Raw genomic sequence first — 20027 nt, 5'->3', positions numbered from 1 at the left:
AAGAAGAGCCTCCTGGATCAGGCCAGTGGCCCATCTAGTCCAGCATCCTGTTCTCACAGTGGCCAACCAGGTGCCTGGGGGAAGCCCACAAGCAGGACCCGAGTGCAGGAACACTCTCCCCTCCTGAGGCTTCCGGCAACTGGTTTTCAGAAGCATGCTGCCTCTGACTAGGGTGGCAGAGCACAGCCATCACGGCTAGTAGCCATTGATAGCCCTGTCCTCCATGAATTTGTCTAATCTTCTTTTAAAGCCATCCAAGCTGGTGGCCATTACTGCGTCTTGTGGGAGCAAATTCCATAGTTTAACTATGCACTGAGTAAAGAAGTACTTCCTTTTGTCTGTCCTGAATCTTCCAACATTCAGCTTCTTTGAATGTCCACGAGTTCTAGTATTATGAGAGAGGGAGAAGAACTTTTCTCTCTCCACTTTCTCAATGCCATGCATAATTTTATACATTTCTGTCATGTCTCCTCTGACCTGCCTTTTCTCTAAACTAAAAAGCCCCAAATGCTGCAACCTTTCCTTGTAAGGGAGTCGCTCCATCCCCTTGATCATTCTGGTTGCCCCCTTCTGAACCTTTTCCAACTCTATAATATCCTTTTTGAGATGAGGCGACCAGAACTATACATAGTATTCGCGGCCGCACCATAGATTTATACAACGGCATTATGATATTGGCTGTTTTATTTTCAATACCTTTCCTAATTTGGTCTTCATTTGCAGAAGGCGATAAACTGGAAACCAAGAATGAGGGAGAATGTGACAGAAGTGACTCAGTAGAGAAACCATGTAAATATTTGGAGTGTGGAAATGGACTCAGTCAGAGCTCTCATCTCACTTCCCATCAAAGAATTCACAGCATAAAGAAACAATTTCAATGTTTGGAATGTGGAAAGAGCTTCTCTCAGAGGTCTGCTCTCGCTTCCCATGAAGGAATTCACAGAGGGGATAAACCATATCACTGCTCAGAATGTGGAAAATGCTTCAGTCAGAGATCCAGTCTCAGTTCTCATCAAAGAATTCATACAGGGGGAAAACCTTATCAATGCTCTGAATGTGGATCAAGGTTCAGTTCCAAGAAAAGTCTTACTTCCCATCAAAGAATTCACAGTGGGGAGGAACCATATCAGTGCTTGGAATGCGGAAAGAGCTTTAGTGGGAAGGCAAATCTGACTTCACATCAAAGAATTCATACAGAGAAGAAACCATATCAATGCTTGGAATGTGGAAAGAGTTTTAATACAAGGGCAAACTTCCACAGGCATCAAAGTATTCACCGTGGGGAGAAACCATATCAGTGCCAGGAGTGTGGGAAGTGCTTCAGTCGGAATGAAAGTCTCACTTCCCATCAAAGAATTCACAGTGGGGAGAAATTGTATCAATGCTTGGAATGTGGAAAGAGCTTCCACTGGAAGGAAAGTTTCACTTCCCATCAAAGAATTCACAGTGGGGAGAAACCATATCAATGCTTGGAATGTGGAAAGAGCTTTCACTGGAAGGAAACTTTCACTTCACATCAAAGAATTCATACAGGGGAGAAACCATATCAGTGCTTGGAATGTGGGAAGAGCTTCTGCCGGAAGGAAACTTTCACTTCACATCAAAGAATTCATACAGGGGAGAAACCATATCAATGCTTGGAATGTGGAAAGAGCTTCTGCCGGAAGAAAAGTTTCACTTCACATCAAAGAATTCATACAGGGGAGAAACCATATCAATGTTTGGAATGCGGAAAGAGTTTTAATACAAGGGCAAACTTCCACAGGCATCAAAGTATTCACCGTGGGGAGAAACCATATCAGTGCCAGGAGTGTGGGAAGTGCTTCAGTCGGAATGAAAGTCTCACTTCCCATCAAAGAACTCACAGTGGGGAGAAGCCATATCAATGTTCAGAATGCGGAAAGAGCTTCAGTCAGAGCTCTAATCTCACTTCCCATCAAAGAACTCACAGCAGGGAGAAGGCATATGAATGGTTAAGATGGAATTTAATTTTAAGAGACTTTGATTACAATGCAGATGAGAATTGCAGCAGTGTCTTGTAATTTGGCAACTGTGCGGCGAAGTTCACCTTGTACCTCAAAGCTGTGGAGCACACACACTCAACACACTTGATGACCAAAATTTCTTCATACTCCTTCCGCAGATCTCCGCAATACAAGTCACTGCTCAGTGCGTTGAATACTTTCTTCAGATCCACTTCTGGGGAGGGGATAGAGAGTGGTCTGGCAACATAAGTTGACAAGCAACTCACGCACTTCAATGCAAACAGCCTCCACATCTCGGGTGTCAGTCATGAACTTGTGGTGCTCCTGACTGTCATGGTCATCCCCATCTTGTCCAGGCATCAGCTTAGATCTGTTCCTGGTACCTGCTGAATCCACACAAGACGTCTGCCAGAAAAGATACAAGTTTCAGGTTTTCATCTGCGACAACTAAATTGGCTGCAAGATTTCTGAAAATGTTTAATAAAACAATGTTTGTTCTTGAATCCAGCTTTACAAAATATCGGAGTACACATTATATTCAGGCAGATATTGTTATTATTGTATTGATGATATTGTGTGTTGCATTGGTATTTTAATTTTGAACATCGCTTACAGAGTAATATTGTGGTGATCCAGAAATGTTATAATAAAAACAACGAAAGCCTCCAGGAAGTTGGGCAGCAAGGGAAACAGCGTTTGTTGGTTTCCTTTCTTGGAATTGTCTGCTAAAAGTTCCACTACCAACTCGTGGGATGATCTATCCAAGTATAGCTGAATATAATATGCCAAGAATTTCCTTCTGGGATCCTCATACAAGGGACACGACCCACGACCTTTTGATTAGCAAACTAGTCAAATGCGGACTACATGGAAATACTGTCAGGTGGATTCACAACTGGTTGGAAAACCGTACTCAAAGAATGGTCGTCGGTGGCTCTGCTTCGGACTGGAAGGAGGTTTCGAGTGGAGTGCCACAGGGTTCTGTCCTGGGGCCGATACTTTTCAACATGTTTATCAATGACTTAGATGATGGGGTGGAGGGAAGCCTTATGAAGTTTGTGGATGATACGAAACTGGGAGGGATAGCTAACACAATGGAAGACAGGAATAAAATCCAAAGGGACCTGGATAGACTAGAAAATTGGGCTGAAATTAATAAAATGACATTCAATAAAGACAAATGCAGGATTCTGCATTTAGGCCACAAAAACAAAATGCATGGGTACAGGATGGGAAATACCCAGCTTAGCAGTAGTGCGTGTGAGAAGGACCTTGGAATTGTAGTGGATCGCAAGTTGAACATGACCCAGCAGTGTGATGCTGCGGCAAAAAAGGCAAACACGGTTTTGGGATGCATAAACAGAGCTATAGTTTCCAGGTCGAGGGAAGTAATAGTCCCACTATATTCTGCATTGGTCAGGCCTCATCTGGAATACTGCGTTCAGTTCTGGGCTCCTCATTTTAAGAAAGATATAGACAAGTTAGAGCGGGTTCAGAAGAGGGCGACGAGGATGATAGCCGGTATGGAGAACAAGTCTTATGAGGAAAGGTTGAAGGAACTTGGCATGTTCAGTCTGGTGAAGAGAAGGCTGAGGGGTGACATGATTACACTCTATAAGTACCTGAAGGGCTGTCACATATAAGAGGGTACAGATTTGTTCTCTGTTGCCTCAGAGGGTAGGACTAGGTCTAATGGTTTTAAGTTGCAGGCGCGTAGATTCAGATTGGACATTAGAAGGAACTTCTTGACAGTAAGGGCAGTTTGGCAATGGAACCGACTGCCTAGGGAGGTGGTGGGATCCCCTTCGCTGGATGTCTTCAAGCAGAGTCTGGACAGCTATCTGCGGGAGATGCTCTAGCTGTGGATTTCCTGCTGTGAGCAGGGGGTTGGACTCGATGGCCTACAAGGCCCCTTCCAACTCTATGATTCTATAACACTTCAACAGGTAATGAATTACGTCTTCTACCTGATCACACCCATAAATGCATTTCCGTTCATTAGTTGAAATTCCCAGGTATCTCACCTCCAGATATGCAGAGAGCATCACTTGAAACCTACATTCTGTGAACGCCATACGAAGTTGTGCATAGGTCAAAACCTCAAAATAATTGGATCTTGCGTGATTGACCTTAAGTTGGGGGTACCAGATAGAAAAGGGTGTGGCAACTATTGTTGCCCTATTTTGGCTGGCTTCATGGTCGAAGATCCAATTCCTTAGTACGAGCTATTTTTCCATGGAGAGGTTATAAGTCTTTAGTTTTGCTTGGCACAGGTGAGCCCATCCTCCATTCCTAAGTTGCTCAAGTCAACAGAGCTTGATGAGGGACTGGTCACCCATTGTGTTTAATCTACACCAATATCTAAGGTAGGAAACATATTTTGCAAAACTTACTTGGGCTCCTGCTGGGACGAAGGGTGGGATATAAATCAAATAATAAGTAAATAAAACTTCTGTCTCGTGTTTGGCTGATTCCCCCCAAAGTTCTGCACCAGAGAGCATTTGGGCTATGATTTTGGCAACAAAAACCTTGAGCACAGGATTAATTAGTTTATTTATTTATTTATTTGATTTATTAGTCGCCCATCTGGCTGGTTATCCAGCCACTCTGGGCGATGTACAGCTTAAAAACATACAAATGCATTAAAACATAAATTAGTTGGCCCCCTCTGTTATAGACAAACTTTCGAATTTGGCCAGTCGATCTGGCACATGAAATTAATATAAGCCATCCATATGTCCAAATAGGTATCCACTTGAAATTGATGTTTGTATGAATTATGTTCAAATGTAGCCAGGGCAATGAAGTCTTCCATCCACTATGTAATAGAAGCTGCAGATTTATTTATTTATTTATCACATTCGTATACCGCCCCATAGGCGAAGCTCTCTGGGCGGTTTACGGCAATTAAAAACAATATACAAATTTTAAACACAGCAATTTAAAAACAATTTAAAAAATTAAAATAATTTAAACACATGCTAAAATGCCTGGGAGAAGAGGAAAGTCTTAACCTGGTGCCAAAAACATAACAGTGTTGGCGCCAGGCACACCTCGCCAACCAGATCATTCCATAAACGGGGGGCCACCACTGCAAAGGCCCTCTCCCTTGTTGCCATCCTCCGAGCTTCCCTCGGAGTAGGCACCTGGAGGAGGGCCTTAGATGTTGAGTGTAGTGTGCAGGTAGGTTCATGTTGGGAGAGGAGGTCCCTCATTTATCCTCCCTGTCTCCAAGTGTGGGCTTCTTAAGGACCATAAGGTGTAAAGTCCGCTTTTCTTGTCCTGTTAAACCCCATACTCAGGGAACATAATTTAAAAGTGCATGACAAACCTGCAGATATTAAGAATTTCACCAGTACAAAATTAATACAGGTAACAACTTTAGACCAGAAAGAATATATCACTGGACAAGCCCACCTCATATGCCTCACTGAGGCATTCTCAGCGTTACACCTCCAGCACCTACCTGTACTGGACTGTGCTTTCCTGTGCAAACATTGTTGAGTCCAAAACACTCAAACGATTTAAGTTTTGCTGAACCCAGACTCCACGGTCTCAGATCTACCCCAAACATTTAAATCACATCCAAGGCGCATTTAAAGCCGATGGCTTCTGCCTGAAACCCTGCAGAGCCGCTGCCGGTCAGTGTTGACTTTACTTAGCTAGATGGGCCAAGGGTCTGACCCAATATAAGGCAGCTTCCTGTCTTTCTGTGTGTCAGTGCCAGCCTCACATGAAACTACATTGTAAGTTGGGTTAAATAAAGGCTCTCATTCAGCTGAAGAAAGGCCGATGGTCTTGTAATTGAAAGACTCAAAGGCAGGAGACTCTGATAGAAAGCTGCAGGGGTGGAGGTAAAGGAGGTAGTCGTCCCCCCGATGAAACATAATCTGCAGATTCCCAGCTTTTGTTGATTACAAATGCCGAGTAAGTTCCGACCATTTGTAGAATTTGAGATAGGAGGCAAAATGTCCTTTTTTGTGTGTGATATCAGCCTCATCGCTTCATTATCTGACTTGTACACAGGTTGTTAATCCATGGAATTAACATAAGCGTAAAACCTGTATTACTAATGAAAGCATATTTCCCCCCTTGCTTAGATTTATTTTTAATGATTTACTGTAAAACAAAATTAGCATTTCTTCGCTGGATTTGGGATCTGGTACACTGCTTCTGTATATGGAGGTTTTATTCTTCTCACAGCTACTCAGGTTGCAACTCACGCCATTCTTTTGCCATATCCCTGCCCTGATGTTTCTTTTAACTGAACAAGACTTTGGTCCGTGTCTTTCTCTCCCCTTCTTTATATCCTCTTAAGACAGGCTCTTTGGCAAGAGAAAAACACACTGTGTCTCCACCGTTATGTTCACAGATTATTAACTTAGTACAGTTATCATATAAGGTTTTGAAACTTCATTTTCACCCTGCAGACCCCGGCTTCTGTTGATGCCTGAAGGTGCAATCCAATCCCCAAACTGCCAAAAGTGCAGGCAGAAGGCTTTTGGCTTCTCCCCCCAGCAGAGGCAAGTGACGGGGCTGAGGCTCCAGGACAAGGAATCACTTGAGAACACTCTTCTTGGTGGCTAACACGCTCCTCTTTCATACTGATTGGCTCGCAAGATGCTGGAGACATAGAGACCCTGCTGGACCTTGTTCCCCTCTAAAAGTAAAGGATCTAAGACCCCCTGGGAGTTTCCCCAGATGACCACACCCATGGTCGTTTCTGGATTCCAGATTAAACCACAGGGCAACTTCTAGCCCTCAGGTCAAACTTGGCCTGTCAGTGGTCCCACTGTGGCCTGTGGGGGTGTTCTTTTCCCCAAACCACACCCACCTGCCGCACATCCCTTCTCAGCTCCCAGCCACAGTCTCTCTGTCATGAGGAGCCGTGGCTCAGTGGGAGAACAGCTGCTCTGCATGCAGAAGGTACCAGCTTCAAACCCCAATGGCCTCTCCAGGGAGGGCTGGGAAGGTCTCCTGTCTGAAACCCTGCAGAGCCGCTGCCGGTCAGTGTTGACTTTACTTAGCTAGATGGGCCAAGGGTCTGACCCAATATAAGGCAGCTTCCTGTCTTTCTGTGTGTCAGTGCCAGCCTCACATGAAACTACATTGTAAGTTGGGTTAAATAAAGGCTCTCATTCAGCTGAAGAAAGGCCGATGGTCTTGTAACTGAAAGACTCAAAGGCAGGAGACTCTGATAGAAAGCTGCAGGGGTGGAGGTAAAGGAGGCAGTCGTCCCCCCGATGAACCATAATCTGCAGATTCCCAGCTTTTGTTGATTACAAATGCCGAGTAAGTTCCAACCATTTGTAGAATTTGAGATAGGAGGCAAAATGTCCTTTTTTGTGTGTGAGATATCAGCCTCATCGCTTCATTATCTGACTGGTACACAGGTTGTTAATCCATGGAATTAACATAAGCATAAAACCTGTTTTGACTAATGAATGCTTAGTTTTTAAAAATTATTTACTGTAAAACAAAATTAGCATTTCATCCCTGCATCTGGGATCTGGTACACTGCTTCTGTATATGGAGGTTTTATTCTTCTCACAGCTACTCAGGTTGCACTCACGCCATTCTTTTGCCATATCCCTGCCCTGATATTTCTCTAACTGGACAAGACTTTGGTCTGCCTCTTTCTCTCCCCTTCCCTTCCATATATCCTTTGTCTCCACCATTATGTTCACAGATTAACTAGGACAGTTATCATATAAGGTTTTGAAACTTCATTTTCACCCTGCAAAGGCTTGCTTCTGTTGATGCTTGAAGCTGCAATTCTATCCCCAAACTGCCAAAAGTGCAGGCGGAAGACTTTTGGCCTCCCCCACCAGCAGGGGCGAGTGACGGGGCTAAGGATCCAGGACAAGAAGGAATCATATGAGAAGACTTCTTGGTGGCTAACACCCTCTTTCATGCTGATTGGCTCATAGGATGCTGGAGACATACAGACCCTGCTGGACCCTGTTTCCCCCTAAAAGTAAAGGGTCTAAGACCCCCTGAGAGTCTCCCCAGACGACCACACCGGCAGCCTCCATCGCCACTATTTAGAACCTTAAGCATCTCTGGGCAGCAGCGTCACTAGCCGGGTGTGGGGAGTGCGGACCGCACCAAGGTGACACCATGAGAGGGGGGGTGTCACCAAGAGCCGCCCCACCCCTAGACACCAGGAAGCGGGACAGGCGGATGGCAGAGAGCTGCCCTGTCTGCGCGGCGCGCGCACAGTGCAACACATGAGGGAGGCGTGAGCGCTGTGAGGGAAGGGCACCGGGCTGGATCTCCCGCGGGATGGAACCTGATCCGAGATCTAGTCGGAAATAAATCCACCCCTCTCCAAAACAAACGAACAACCCCAGATGCAACTCCCAAGTAAATGCGTCCAGCCCAGGGCTGCAGTTTAGAAACACGAGTGTTTCAGCTTGGCGAGGTTCAGGGCTCAAGCCCTTTACGTGCCTTACGCAGAGGTAAAAGTCCCGGGAGGGGAAGAGAGGACGCAGGCGTTGGGGTGGGAAGGGATTCCCCCCCTAAAAAAATCCCGATTCCTATGTTAATACCAGGTATGCTTGGAATACGCGTCTCAGGAGAGCTTTCTAGGGAGATTTCTGGGCCATACAGGAATTGGGAGACTGCAACATGGGAGGAGAAGAGGTTTGGGTTTGGGGGGGGGGGCTTCTCAAATTAGTGGCCTCTGCTGAATTTTCTTTGCAGGGACGCGCCGTCGTCGCTGCGGCCTGAAAGAGAAGGTTGCATGCGGGCGCCTGTTTGCTTTCTTGTCTCTCTGTCTCTCCTCGCCCCCCGCCCCCCCCCGCAATCATCTGCTTGTCATTTAATAATGTTAAGACTTATTAGCGGCTGTAATGCAAACGGTGATGCTTGAATAGAGCGCTGTGCTGGAGCCGGGTGTAATAGCTCCGAGGCATGTTAAGAAAATGTATTTATCCCCAATCAGGAACTCACTCTTTGGGTTCCCAGCACAAACGCTAAATTGAAGGGGTTTAAAACAGATTAAATTGAGTCTTTATTTCCTTCGCACTTTCATCTTTAAACGGCTCGCTTCGCTTGGCCCTCAGCAGATATTCTTGAGGGGCTCTGCTGTGTGTGCGCGTGGGGGGTTTACACTCCTCCTCCTGCTCGTCTCTCTCTTTCTCTTTCCCCCCTCCTCAAAACCTTGGCTGTTTTCATTTTGCCCTACTTGCCGTTTGTTTAGGATGGGGAAGAAATGGGCTGGCAGCTGGTTAGTGGCCCTCAGCGAGCCCTGGTGGCCCGCAGCACCCACACCCCACCGCCTTTCAAGATGTGTCTGATGGGCTAGCTGTTTCCTAGCCCAGGAAAGCCGATGCCAAGATGTGAACTAGCTAGGTTCCAATCCTACCTGCACCTTCAGAAATGCACAGTGGGCAGAAATAAGCCATCCCTGGACTTAATCCACACTTAATGGAGCCATGATGTTTAACTGGGAAGGGGTGGCCCAGACTCGGATCAACGGGGAGCTCTTGTGTTGTGATTTGGATTTTTGATCATCTCCAAGAGAGAGTTGGAGGGGTTCAAGAAACTGACTTTCCCTCCCGTCTGTCAATGTATGTGTTTTTAACTAGTATATGTGTGATAGTGTTAATCTAGGAGTTGGGGGTGCATATGTTTGGGGGTTTTTTGATTTGCAGATCATAATAATTTGGTATTAAGTTGGGGGAGAGGAAGCCGCAAAGAGAGAAATCGACCAGCATGTGTGTAATAAATATCATTATTTATGCTTGACTCTTTAGCGCCTGTTTTTACTCGTGAGAAAACTGTAGAAGCTCCCCCAGATTATCAACCCACTGGATCATAGCCGATCCTGCGACCCACTGAACGTAATGGATATGGCTATTATTCGGGCCGTTATTGATTATGCAAACCTAATCCATTAATGTATCTCATGTAACAGTAAAGTTTAATCTTAAAATGAACATAATTTTGATGTATTTCTTAAACGTTTTTACTTCGAATTCTATTGTTTTCTTACCGAATTTTCACTTTAACCACATGAAACTATGTATAAAAGTAAATACATTTGTAATTTAAAGGTGTAATTTTAATTTTGCTAGTTGTTTATGCCACTTCTATTGCTATTACAAGATCCTCCGTGGCGCAGAGTGGTAAGCGGCAGTCGAAGCTCTGCTCACGGCCCAAGTTTGATTCCAACAGAAGGAGGAAGTCGAATCTCTGGTAAAAGGGGTCGAGGTCCACTCACCTTCCATCCATCCATGGTCAGTAAAATGAGTACCCAGCATACGCTGGGGGGTAAAGAAAGGGCGGGGAAGGAACTGGCAATCCCATCCCATATATATGGTCTGCCTAGTAAACATCGCAAAACATCACCCTAAGAGTCGGAAACGACTCGCACTACAAGTGCGGGGACACGTTTACCTTTTTTTATTGCTATTACATTCAGTGATATGCGGGAATTTATGAGTAACATTAGTACAAAAAACATTACTAAGGGTTCTGTATGGTCTGGTACGGGAGGAGGTCCATGGGGGGGTGACACCATGAGTTACCGCACCGGGTGACACCAACCCTAGTGATGCCACTGTCTCTGGGTCCTTGTCCTTTGGGCCTCCAGGGGACTGGCCCAAACGGAGGGCCACCAAAAAGAATAAAGGCAATAAGGCAGCAGCCTATGGTCTGCAGGCACATAAGGCCAGCTCCCTCAGGTCTGGTCAGTGCCTGGGTGGGAGACCGCCTTGGGTTTCCATCATGAAAAGATAGAATCAATGTTATCAATGTAATAAATAAATAAATAAATAATAAGAATGTCTCTTCTCATCAGTCCCGCTCCTGGGATCTGGCTTACGGAAGGGAATGATGGGAATTCCTTGTTTCAGAGCGTCCACCGGGAGGGGCCGGAGCGAAGCATCCGTGCCTGGGAGGCCCATGCACGTTTTCCTCCTTGGCTACCGCTTTAGAGACAAAAGGAGAGAGGCGCTCTTGGCTTTCTAAGAGTTACAGGGAACCGAGCCACATTCCTAGAGGGGACAGGAAAGGGGGGTCCTCCAAAGCCTCCCTTCCTGTTGGGGCGGGGGTTAGGGGACAGGGAGCGCCTTTTGTCTCCGCCAAGGGCTGCATCGGCGGCCCCTTCTGGGATCTGGTGAGTTTCGCACCCCTCATATGTTGCATTTGGGTGAAGGGGAGTCCCAGGGACACGGCGGAGGGTGCATAAGGGGGGGCTGTGCAGCTGATCCATCTGGGACTCCCCCCCCATAACATCCAAATCAGGGAGTGGATTTGCTAAGGCAGGAAGGCCCTTTCGGTATCTATCGGAAGGTGGTCAGAGGATTTAAAGTTGGTCTGCAAGGCTGAGTTGATCTCCTCTTCCATTGCACTCGGATTATCATAGAATCGCAGAGTGGTCGAGTTGGAAGGGGCCCACGAGGCCATCGAGTCCAACCCCCTGCAAATACTACCCAATAAGAGTGACTGGATGTTAAGGAATCCTCCCACCCACACCATGGCAAATGTAAAATGCGAACACTTTGCAAAGAAGTTTAGGCATGTCTTCCACTGTAATGACGTAAATCCAAGCACTGTTTACACACTCAGTGTATTGTTAGCTTGCGCTACAATAGTAGGTATCTCTACTCAGAAGTGAGTCTATTTGTGTGTAATGGGAATTTACACCCTGGTAAGTGGATGCACGCTGTCTTCTGAGTAGACAGTAGAACGGTTCAGAACTTAAATATAAGCAGCCCGCTATGTTTAAAATTATTTATTTTTGAAAAGGTATAAAATCAAGTAACAATTTAACACAGTTAAATTAATAACGTAAACATTATTCTTTAATACTTAAAAATTCTGTTAATTGTTGCAATGGTTTTATCACTGGGGCAGAACCCTGGAAAGTGGGAGCAGGTTTTATTTATGCATGTAGGTATTAGCAGTTGGAGAGGGGGACTGGCAGGATGCTTTTCCGTACTATATTACTAAATTTGGTCCCAGAGCATCCATTCCTGTGCTGGTTGCTAAGGACTCTCTGGGCATTCGGAGGACCGTTCCTCTTTGCTCCTTCCTCCTTGGCAACCTCTGAGAAAGGTAGCAGTTGCTTTTGGTAAAGAGGATCACCTTCGGTCATTTGGAATCCCTTCAGATTAAGCAGCAGGACTGTTGAGCAGGGTTTTGTTGTACTGTGGAGCCTTGATGTCTGTGAATGTGTATTTGTTGTGTTTGTGTGTGTTTTTCTCGTGGCTTTATTTTTCTCTCTCTTGAGCAGCAGCATAGTGGCATGTTCAGAAGAGCAGCATCCCTTCATGATAGTCACAGCCATGCTCCCTCCCCCTCTCTTTGCTGGTGGGTTGAGAATGAGGTCCTTGTTAATGCCTTCTCCCACAACAACAGACCTCCCTAGGAGCCAGTCAGCATGAAAGGGGAGAGTGTGGGCTACCTCTCAGCAGCTGACTCCCCTCTTTTCACTCCGGCTCCAATCAGCAGGAAAGGACAAGGAAGCATGTGAGAACACTCTTCTCAGTAGCTAACGCACTGCTCTTTTGTGCAGATTAGCTCGTAGTATGCTGGAGACATAGGGACCCTGCTCCCCAAAACATCCCTTTCTTCAGGCTTTCTGTGTCTGTGCGTGCGTGCTTGCATGTGCTAGATTATGTAAAAACCTGATGAAAAACCCCTCTGCAACTTTCAACAACTCCACCCCCTGCCAAGTCTTTGTGTGTGACTTGAAGCTTTCTTTTTTTTCACTCTTTATTTATATTTTTCAGGCTTTGCATATGTGCCTGGCGGTATTCAGACAGCAGTTTATTCCATTTCCCCAACATTTTGTTTCCTGGCCATTTCCACATTTCATTTGATCTTCCACACGACCTAAAGGCCACTTCTGGAAATCTAGCAGCATCTAGTGGAAATTTAGCGCTCTTTTCAATTAGTTGCTTCCAGAAAAATATCTGTTTGCAACCCCCTTAACCCAGAAAATTGTGGCAGTAAAGTGACAAAATGCGGGCCGATATACCGGCCTATGTTTCTTTCCCGCCTTTTTCATGCGGAACAGAACTGCACATGCGTGGAAAGGTGAGGGAGTAGCGATGTCCAATGACATTCATGGCTGTGTCACGCCACGCCTGCTAGTGTGAATGGAAACACACAGCTCCATAAGGCATCCAGTATTGCAGTGTGAAAGGAACGTTACAAAACGGGACAGAAGTGCTACCATTATAGTCAGTAAAACTAACGCACTAAACTCCATATTTGAACACACACACACACACACTCTCTCTCTCTCTCCCCCCCCCCAAGCTATGCACAAAGCTCATGGGGGGGAAATTGTAAAACTCCCCCCCCAGCCACCTACTTGTGTGTTTGTGTCTGCACATGAGCATGTCCTGAGGCTTTTTTTCCCTTTGGAGGTGATCAACCATTATATTAGCCGTCAAGCTCACTGGATGACCTTGGGCCATTCACTCACTCTCAGCCTAACCCTACCTCACAGGGTTGTTGTGAAGACAAAATGGGGAGGGAGAACTCTGTTCACCATTTCAGCTCCTTGGAGGGAGGAAAGTTGGGATATAAGTGTTAGAATTAAATAAGAAAAAGATATGGCTGTCTGTATGCATTCAGCTACGTAACTTCATTTAGTTTGCTTGTGAGTGCCATCCTTTGGCCCTGCCCACTTGTACTTTGGTCCCGCCCACTTGGCCCTCAGAGAGTTGGCCACGTAAGAAGCTGGCCCTCGGGCCCCTGCAGTAGGTCTTTGGAACTGTGGAATCTCCAAGGGCTGCAAAACGAGTCGGGAGCAGGAAGGAATAGTGTCCTCAAATGGCGGGGGAAGCGGCTGCTCTTTAGGACCGCAGGGATTCTTCTCGCTTCTCACAGCTCTGACTTCACGCATTGGCTAAAAGCACTGAAAAGCAGAAGCAGCCAGGCTGGTTCGTCTCACAGAAATTGCTTTGGCTGCCAGCACATTTTCCTTCGTGACTTTCCTTTTCGGACGCCTAGAGATTTACTCCTTTTTTAAAAGCAAGCAAGGAAGCAAGCTCACAGTCTGAGCTCCTTTGCAGGTAGAGCCCTGATGCCGTCTGCCATGCTTCCTAGCGAGACACACTCATGCTTGCTCAGGGAGTTTTTCCGGACCTGATACTGTAGTAATTCTGTAACAGAACATGTCTTGGCTTTGTAGGACTTTTTAGCGCCTCTAATTAAGACAGACAGAAATTGGCAGAAGACGGAGTTCCTTCGGAGCTCTTGGAGGCTTCCTGGGAGCAAGATGGACGAGCAAGACTCCACTGGCCCTGAAGTAGGAAGAGGCTCCCATGCCATCAAGACTGGGAGCAGTGGAGGATTCTGGGAAAGAACCATGCAGCAGGTCCTGGGAGAGGAGGACACCCTCAGCTCAGATGTGCCGCACCAGCAGTTCAGGCAGTTCTGCTACCAGGAGGCCAAGGGCCCCCGAGAGGTTTGCAGCCGACTCCACCATCTCTGCCGTCGGTGGCTGAAGCCAGAGCGACACACGAAGAATCAGCTGCTGGATCTGGTGATCCTGGAGCAGTTCTTGGCTGTCCTTCCACGGGAGATGGAGAGCTGGGTGAGGGAATGTGGAGCAGAGACCAGTTCCCAGGCGGTGGCCCTGGCCGAAGGTTTCCTCCTGAGCTGCGCAGAGGACGAGAAGCAGGCGGAGCAGCAGGTGAGATAGAGTTTCATCTGGATAGTCCCAAGGGACAAAAAATGTGAGGGAGGGTACCTTCCAATACCCCTGAGGTTTGGGCCTCTGCCATTTCTGTTGTAATCTTCCTCCCCTTTCAATGCCTTCAATTCTTGTTGCTGTTTCAGGGAAAGGATCCGTTGGCAGGAATGGGCACTGATCTCCCCAAGGCAGAGGAGACTCCATCAGATCCCAGAGAGAGGCCACTGCGTAAGGATTACTGGGATGTATCTCAATTTGGTCTCTGCTATCACTTTTGAAATACAGTAGGGCCCCGCTTTACAGCGCTTTGCTTTATGGCGCTTTGCTAATGCGGCGGTCTCAATTAGATGCAATTAGACTAAAGCCACACTCATACGGTGTTTGTTCTGCTTTTATGATGGTTTTTAGGCGTCGCATGCCATTCTCTTCAATGTGTTCCACTTTTCAGCGGTTTTCGCTTTACGCCGGGGGCCCGGAACGTAACCTGCCATATGAGTGGGGCCCTACTGTAATCACGTCTTTAATCTTTGGGCGGGGGGGGAAAGACACTTGTGGCCAACAGCCGAAAAGGGGCGGGAAGGGATGTCACCCAACTAAAATACGAAATGGGTACAAACGCCTGAACGGCACTGAGCAGATAAGGCTTTTTTAAAAGTCTCTGGGTAGTTAGACGTGTATTGCTTAATCTCTGAGACATGCATGTTCACCACCTTTGTGTCTCACAGGTGATGAAATGAGGCCAAGACCTTCTCAGCCATCTCTCCTTTGTGGCGGAGGGAAAGTAGCTGCTGTGACACTGGAACAGGTAGGGGGAGTGATCCTTGGAGGGGAGAGAGGCTGGGGGCAGCCTGGGTGCCTGAACAAACCTCCCTCCTTCTCCGTGCTTCTTTAAAGTCTGCCCTCAGCAAACACTGTGAAGGTCACTCAGAGAAGATTTTGATCCAAATGACCAGCCACCTGACCTTAGCCAGCCCTTTGAATGTAGCTAGAGTTATTTATCAGTAGCAGCAACATTGCTTATACTAGATTACATACTCGTTATAACTAGAATAGCCTCCTAAGCAGTATAAAAACCAAATATTTCACAAATATTAAATAGAAACGCCCATCATTAACATACACAGTAAAACTGAATTATGCAAGTTTATTTGAATGTTTTAATGGAATTAACATTCCATAATCAAAATGTGGACCACAAAAAATCCACTAAAACAACAGTGCAATGTGTAGTAGACAATCTTTATGCTGTCTATGAGAGGGAAATGTGCTTTCTTTTTCCGTTAGGGACCCTTGTCCTTTGAGGACGTGGCTGTGTATTTCACGGAGGAGGAGTGGGCGCGGCTGGATCCTGACCAGAGGACTCTGCATGATGAAGTCATGGCGGAGAACTGTGGGATCATGGCCTCTCTTGGTAAGGCTCCCTGTGGGATCATAATATCTGTTTTCAGAATCATTATGTCGACTTATTATGAACCTCCAATATTTTTATGTAGCCCAACAGCTCCACTTGGAGCATCTGCGATTCTAACACCGCTGCAGTGAACCTTCAACAGACAGCCATCAGCTGCTTTCCCTCTGAATATGCGTCCTCCAGTTATGCCTCTCTAAACAGTGGTCAGACTGGTCTGAATGGCCCAGGCCTTTTGAAATGCAAGGTTCAGAGTTCTTAGGGAGATGGAACTAGTCATTTTCTGGTTGGCCAAAGATACCACTGACATCAGAGTCAGAACTGGGCCAAGCAACAATCCATCTCAGAAAAGAAGCGGGTTTTCCTGATCTCAGATTCCCATAAATACGTGAGGTGGTTGCCTTCCTGAAAACTTCTGGTCGGGAGCCTGAAGGTGCTCTTTCAGAGCCAGCGTTTTGCCAAGAACTCTCTATATGCTCTGAAATCCAAAACTCTGTTTGAGCAACTAGCATGTAACTAGCAACTTAGATTGAGTTTATTGGTTTACTCACAAACCTGTGTTTGATTCTTGCCCCCCCTTTTCCTTCCTCCCCCCCCCCAATAAATCTCTCTTGTTATTTGCCTTAACTGGCTTTTACAGACAATTATTGACCACCTGTCATTACAAGTCTGACGGAACAGGCCTGCCGTAGCCATAGACCCATCTAGCCTATTATTGTCTGCTCTGACTGTCAGTATCTTTCTAAATTCTCATGCCCAACAGCTCCATCCAAGATCCTTTAGCTCAAGAGCGGGAACTGGATTCAGCTGGCGGACTGGATCCTTCTTTCACCACCCCTGCAGACAGGGCCACTCGCCTGTCAATCATCTGACATCCTTATGACATGGGTGAAAACTTGAAGGCCCTTTGGAAGGCCAGTAGTCAGCAACAGGCAGCTGACTGACCCAGGGAGCTCACTTGTATAGGAGATAATAATAATAATAATAATAATAATAAATTTAATTTATGTGTCGCCTATCTGGCCAATGGCCACTCTAGGTGACGTACATACAATAAATATGGGAGAATACAATATAAAAATACAGTGAAATATATAAATTATAAGAGCAAACAATACCTAATAGGAGGCATTTAAAACAAGAATATTAAGCCTCCCCAGAAGTCCCGAAAGCCTGCTGAAAAAGCCAGGTCTTTAAGGCCTTGCGGAACATATTCAGGGAAGAGATGTGCCGAAGATCTTGTGGGAGGGAGTTCCAGAGGGTGAATTCAGAGTTATGGTTCCTCACTCCAATCAGCTGATCAGCAGTGAGAGGCCCACTGTTTCTGCTGCATCGGGAACTCCCTAATGCAGCTGATCCCAGAGACTGTGTCTCAGGGCCGGTCAGCTGACAGCACTGTAAGGGAGCCGTAGGAGCACACATTAAACTCCCGACTGTCCTCCCTGCCCTGACGTCACAGGTCTGGGGAAAACAATCTCACAGGCCACGTTAAGACCTCTACCAAGCCTGCTTAGGCCCAAGCGCAGAGGTTCCTCTCCGCTGCTTTAGCTGAAGAAATGAGGGATTGGCCTTGGGGCCGGCATGCAAGTGACATCCTCCGCCACTGAACGATGGAGCCTCAAGTTCCTGTTTTATCCTGTCTTTCGGTTACTCCTAACAATTAAATTACTTCTGTTCTTCCTTTATGACAAGCTTTATTTGGCATTGTTCAATGATTTGGGGCTGCATTTACTCCTAAGACTCTAATCAGTTGGTCTTCATTTGCAGAAGGCGATAAACTGGAAACCAAGAATGAGGGAGACTGTGACAGAAGTGACTCAGTAGAGAAACCATGTAAATATTTGGAGTGTGGAAATGGACTCAGTCAGAACCCCCATCTCACTTCCCATCAAAGAATTCACAGCATAAAGAAACAATTTCAATGCTTGGAATGTGGAAAGAGCTTCACTCAGAGCTCCACTCTCGCTTCCCATGAAAGAATTCACAGAGGGAATAAACCATATCACTGTTCACAATGTGGAAAATGCTTCAGTCAGAGATCCAATCTCAGTTGTCATCAAATAATTCATACAGGGGAAAAACCTTATCAATGCTTTGAATGTGGAAAGAGCTTTAATACAAGGGCAAACTTCCACAGGCATCAAAGTATTCACCATGGGGAGAAACCATATCAGTGCCAGGAGTGTGGGAAGTGCTTCCGTCTGAATGAAGGTCTCGCTTCCCATCAAAGAATTCACAGTGGGGAGAAACTGTATCAATGCTTGGAATGTGGAAAGAGCTTCCACTGGAAGGAAACTTTCACTTCCCATCAAAGAATTCATACAGGGGAGAAACCATATCAATGCTTGGAATGTGGAAAGAGCTTCTGCCTGAAGAAAAGTTTCACTTCACATCAAAGAATTCATACAGGGGAGAAACCATATCAATGCTTGGAATGTGGAAAGAGTTTTAATACAAGGGCAAACTTCCACAGGCATCAAAGTATTCATACAGGGGAGAAACCATATCAATGCTTGGAATGTGGAAAGAGCTTCTGCCGGAAGGAAACTTTGACTTCACATCAAAGAATTCATACAGGGGAGAAACCATATCAATGCTTGGAATGTGGAAAGAGCTTCTGCCGGAAGGAAAGTTTCACTTCACATCAAAGAATTCATACAGGGGAGAAACCATATCAATGCTTGGAATGTGGAAAGAGCTTCTGCCAGAAGAAAAGTTTCACTTCACATCAAAGAATTCATACAGGGGAGAAACCATATCAATGCTTGGAATGTGGAAAGAGCTTCTGCCGGAAGGAAACTTTCACTTCACATCAAAGAATTCACAGTGGGGAGAAACCATATCAATGCTTGGAATGTGGAAAGAGCTTCTGCCGGAAGGAAACTTTCACTTCACATCAAAGAATTCACAGTGGGGAGAAACCATATCAATGCTTGGAATGCGGAAAGAGCTTCAGCGGGAAGGCAAATCTGACTTCACATCAAAGAATTCATACAGGGGAGAAACCATATCAATGCTTGGAATGTGGAAAGAATTTTAATACAAGCACAAATTTCCATCGTCATCAAAGAATTCATGGGGAGAAACCATATCAATGTTTGGAATGTGGAAAGAGCTTCCGTCAGAGCTCCAATCTCACTTCCCATCAAAGAACGCACAGCAGGAAGAAGCCATATGAATGATTGTTTAAGATGGAATTCAATTTTAGGGGACTTTAATTAAAATGCATGAGAGAATTCCAGCAATGGTCTGGAATAAACCATATCAGTGCTCACAATGTGGAAAATGCTTCAGTCAGAGTTCCAATCTCAGTTCCCATCAAAGAATTCATACAGGGGAAAAACCATATCAGTGCTTTGAATGTAGAAAATGCTTCAGTCAAAGACACCATCTCACTTCCCATCAAAGAGTTCACAGCGGGGAGAAACCATATCAATGCTGGGAATGTGGAAAGAGGTTCACTCGGAGCTCCAATCTTACTTCCCATCAAAGAATTCACAGTGGGGAGGAACCATATCAGTGCTTGGAATGTGGAAACAGCTTTAATTCCAAGAGAGGTCTCAGTTCCCATCAAAGAATTCACAGTGAGAAGAAATATCAATGTTTGGAATGTGGAAAAAGCTTCAGCTGGAAAGAAAGTCTTACTTCACATCAAAGAATTCATACAGGGGAGAAACCATATCAATGCTTGGAATGTGGAAAGAGTTTTAATACAAGCACAAATTTCCGTCGTCATCAAAGAATTCACAGTGGGGAGAAACCATATCAATGTTTGGAATGTAGAAAGAGCTTTAATACAAGCACAAACTTCCACAGTCATCGAAGTATTCACCGTGGGGAGAAACCATATCAATGTTCGGAATGTGGAAAGAGCTTCAGTCAGAGCTCCAATCTCACTTCCCATCAAAGAACTCACAGCAGGGAGAAACCATATGGATGGTTGTTTAAGATGGAATTCAATTTTAGGGGACTTTAA

The 20027-nt window shown here is 45.8% G+C and overlaps 3 protein-coding genes across 3 annotated transcripts in view; all 3 read left to right on the top strand.

Moving 5' to 3' along the window:
* Window positions 1–19315, top strand: part of LOC133381634 (zinc finger protein 420-like) — a 27523-nt gene extending 8208 nt beyond the window's left edge. Inside the window, exons 6-8 of the mRNA XM_061620982.1 lie at window positions 724–1911; window positions 18189–18196; window positions 18343–19315. Of these exons, the coding sequence (XP_061476966.1) occupies window positions 724–1911; window positions 18189–18196; window positions 18343–19233 (2087 nt within the window). The 3' untranslated portion in view covers window positions 19234–19315. The remainder of the gene's footprint in view (window positions 1–723; window positions 1912–18188; window positions 18197–18342) is intronic.
* Window positions 10975–16639, top strand: LOC133381619 (zinc finger protein 213-like). The gene is made up of 6 exons (XM_061620964.1): window positions 10975–11109; window positions 14140–14643; window positions 14790–14871; window positions 15369–15448; window positions 15928–16054; window positions 16137–16639. The coding sequence occupies exons 2-6, from the start codon at window positions 14227–14229 to the stop codon at window positions 16169–16171; spliced, it is 741 nt and encodes a 246-aa protein (XP_061476948.1). The 5' UTR covers window positions 10975–11109; window positions 14140–14226; the 3' UTR covers window positions 16172–16639.
* LOC133381618 (zinc finger protein 570-like) lies at window positions 19272–20027 on the top strand. Its single transcript, XM_061620963.1, has one exon. The coding sequence runs from the start codon at window positions 19275–19277 to the stop codon at window positions 20025–20027; it is 753 nt and encodes a 250-aa protein (XP_061476947.1). The 5' UTR covers window positions 19272–19274.

Source organism: Rhineura floridana, chromosome 3, assembly GCF_030035675.1.
Source record: "Rhineura floridana isolate rRhiFlo1 chromosome 3, rRhiFlo1.hap2, whole genome shotgun sequence".
In the NCBI taxonomy this organism is placed as follows: Eukaryota; Metazoa; Chordata; class Lepidosauria; order Squamata; family Rhineuridae; genus Rhineura; species Rhineura floridana.
The sequence above is the reverse complement of the archived record's forward strand: the minus strand, read 5'-3'. Positions and strand labels throughout refer to the sequence as shown.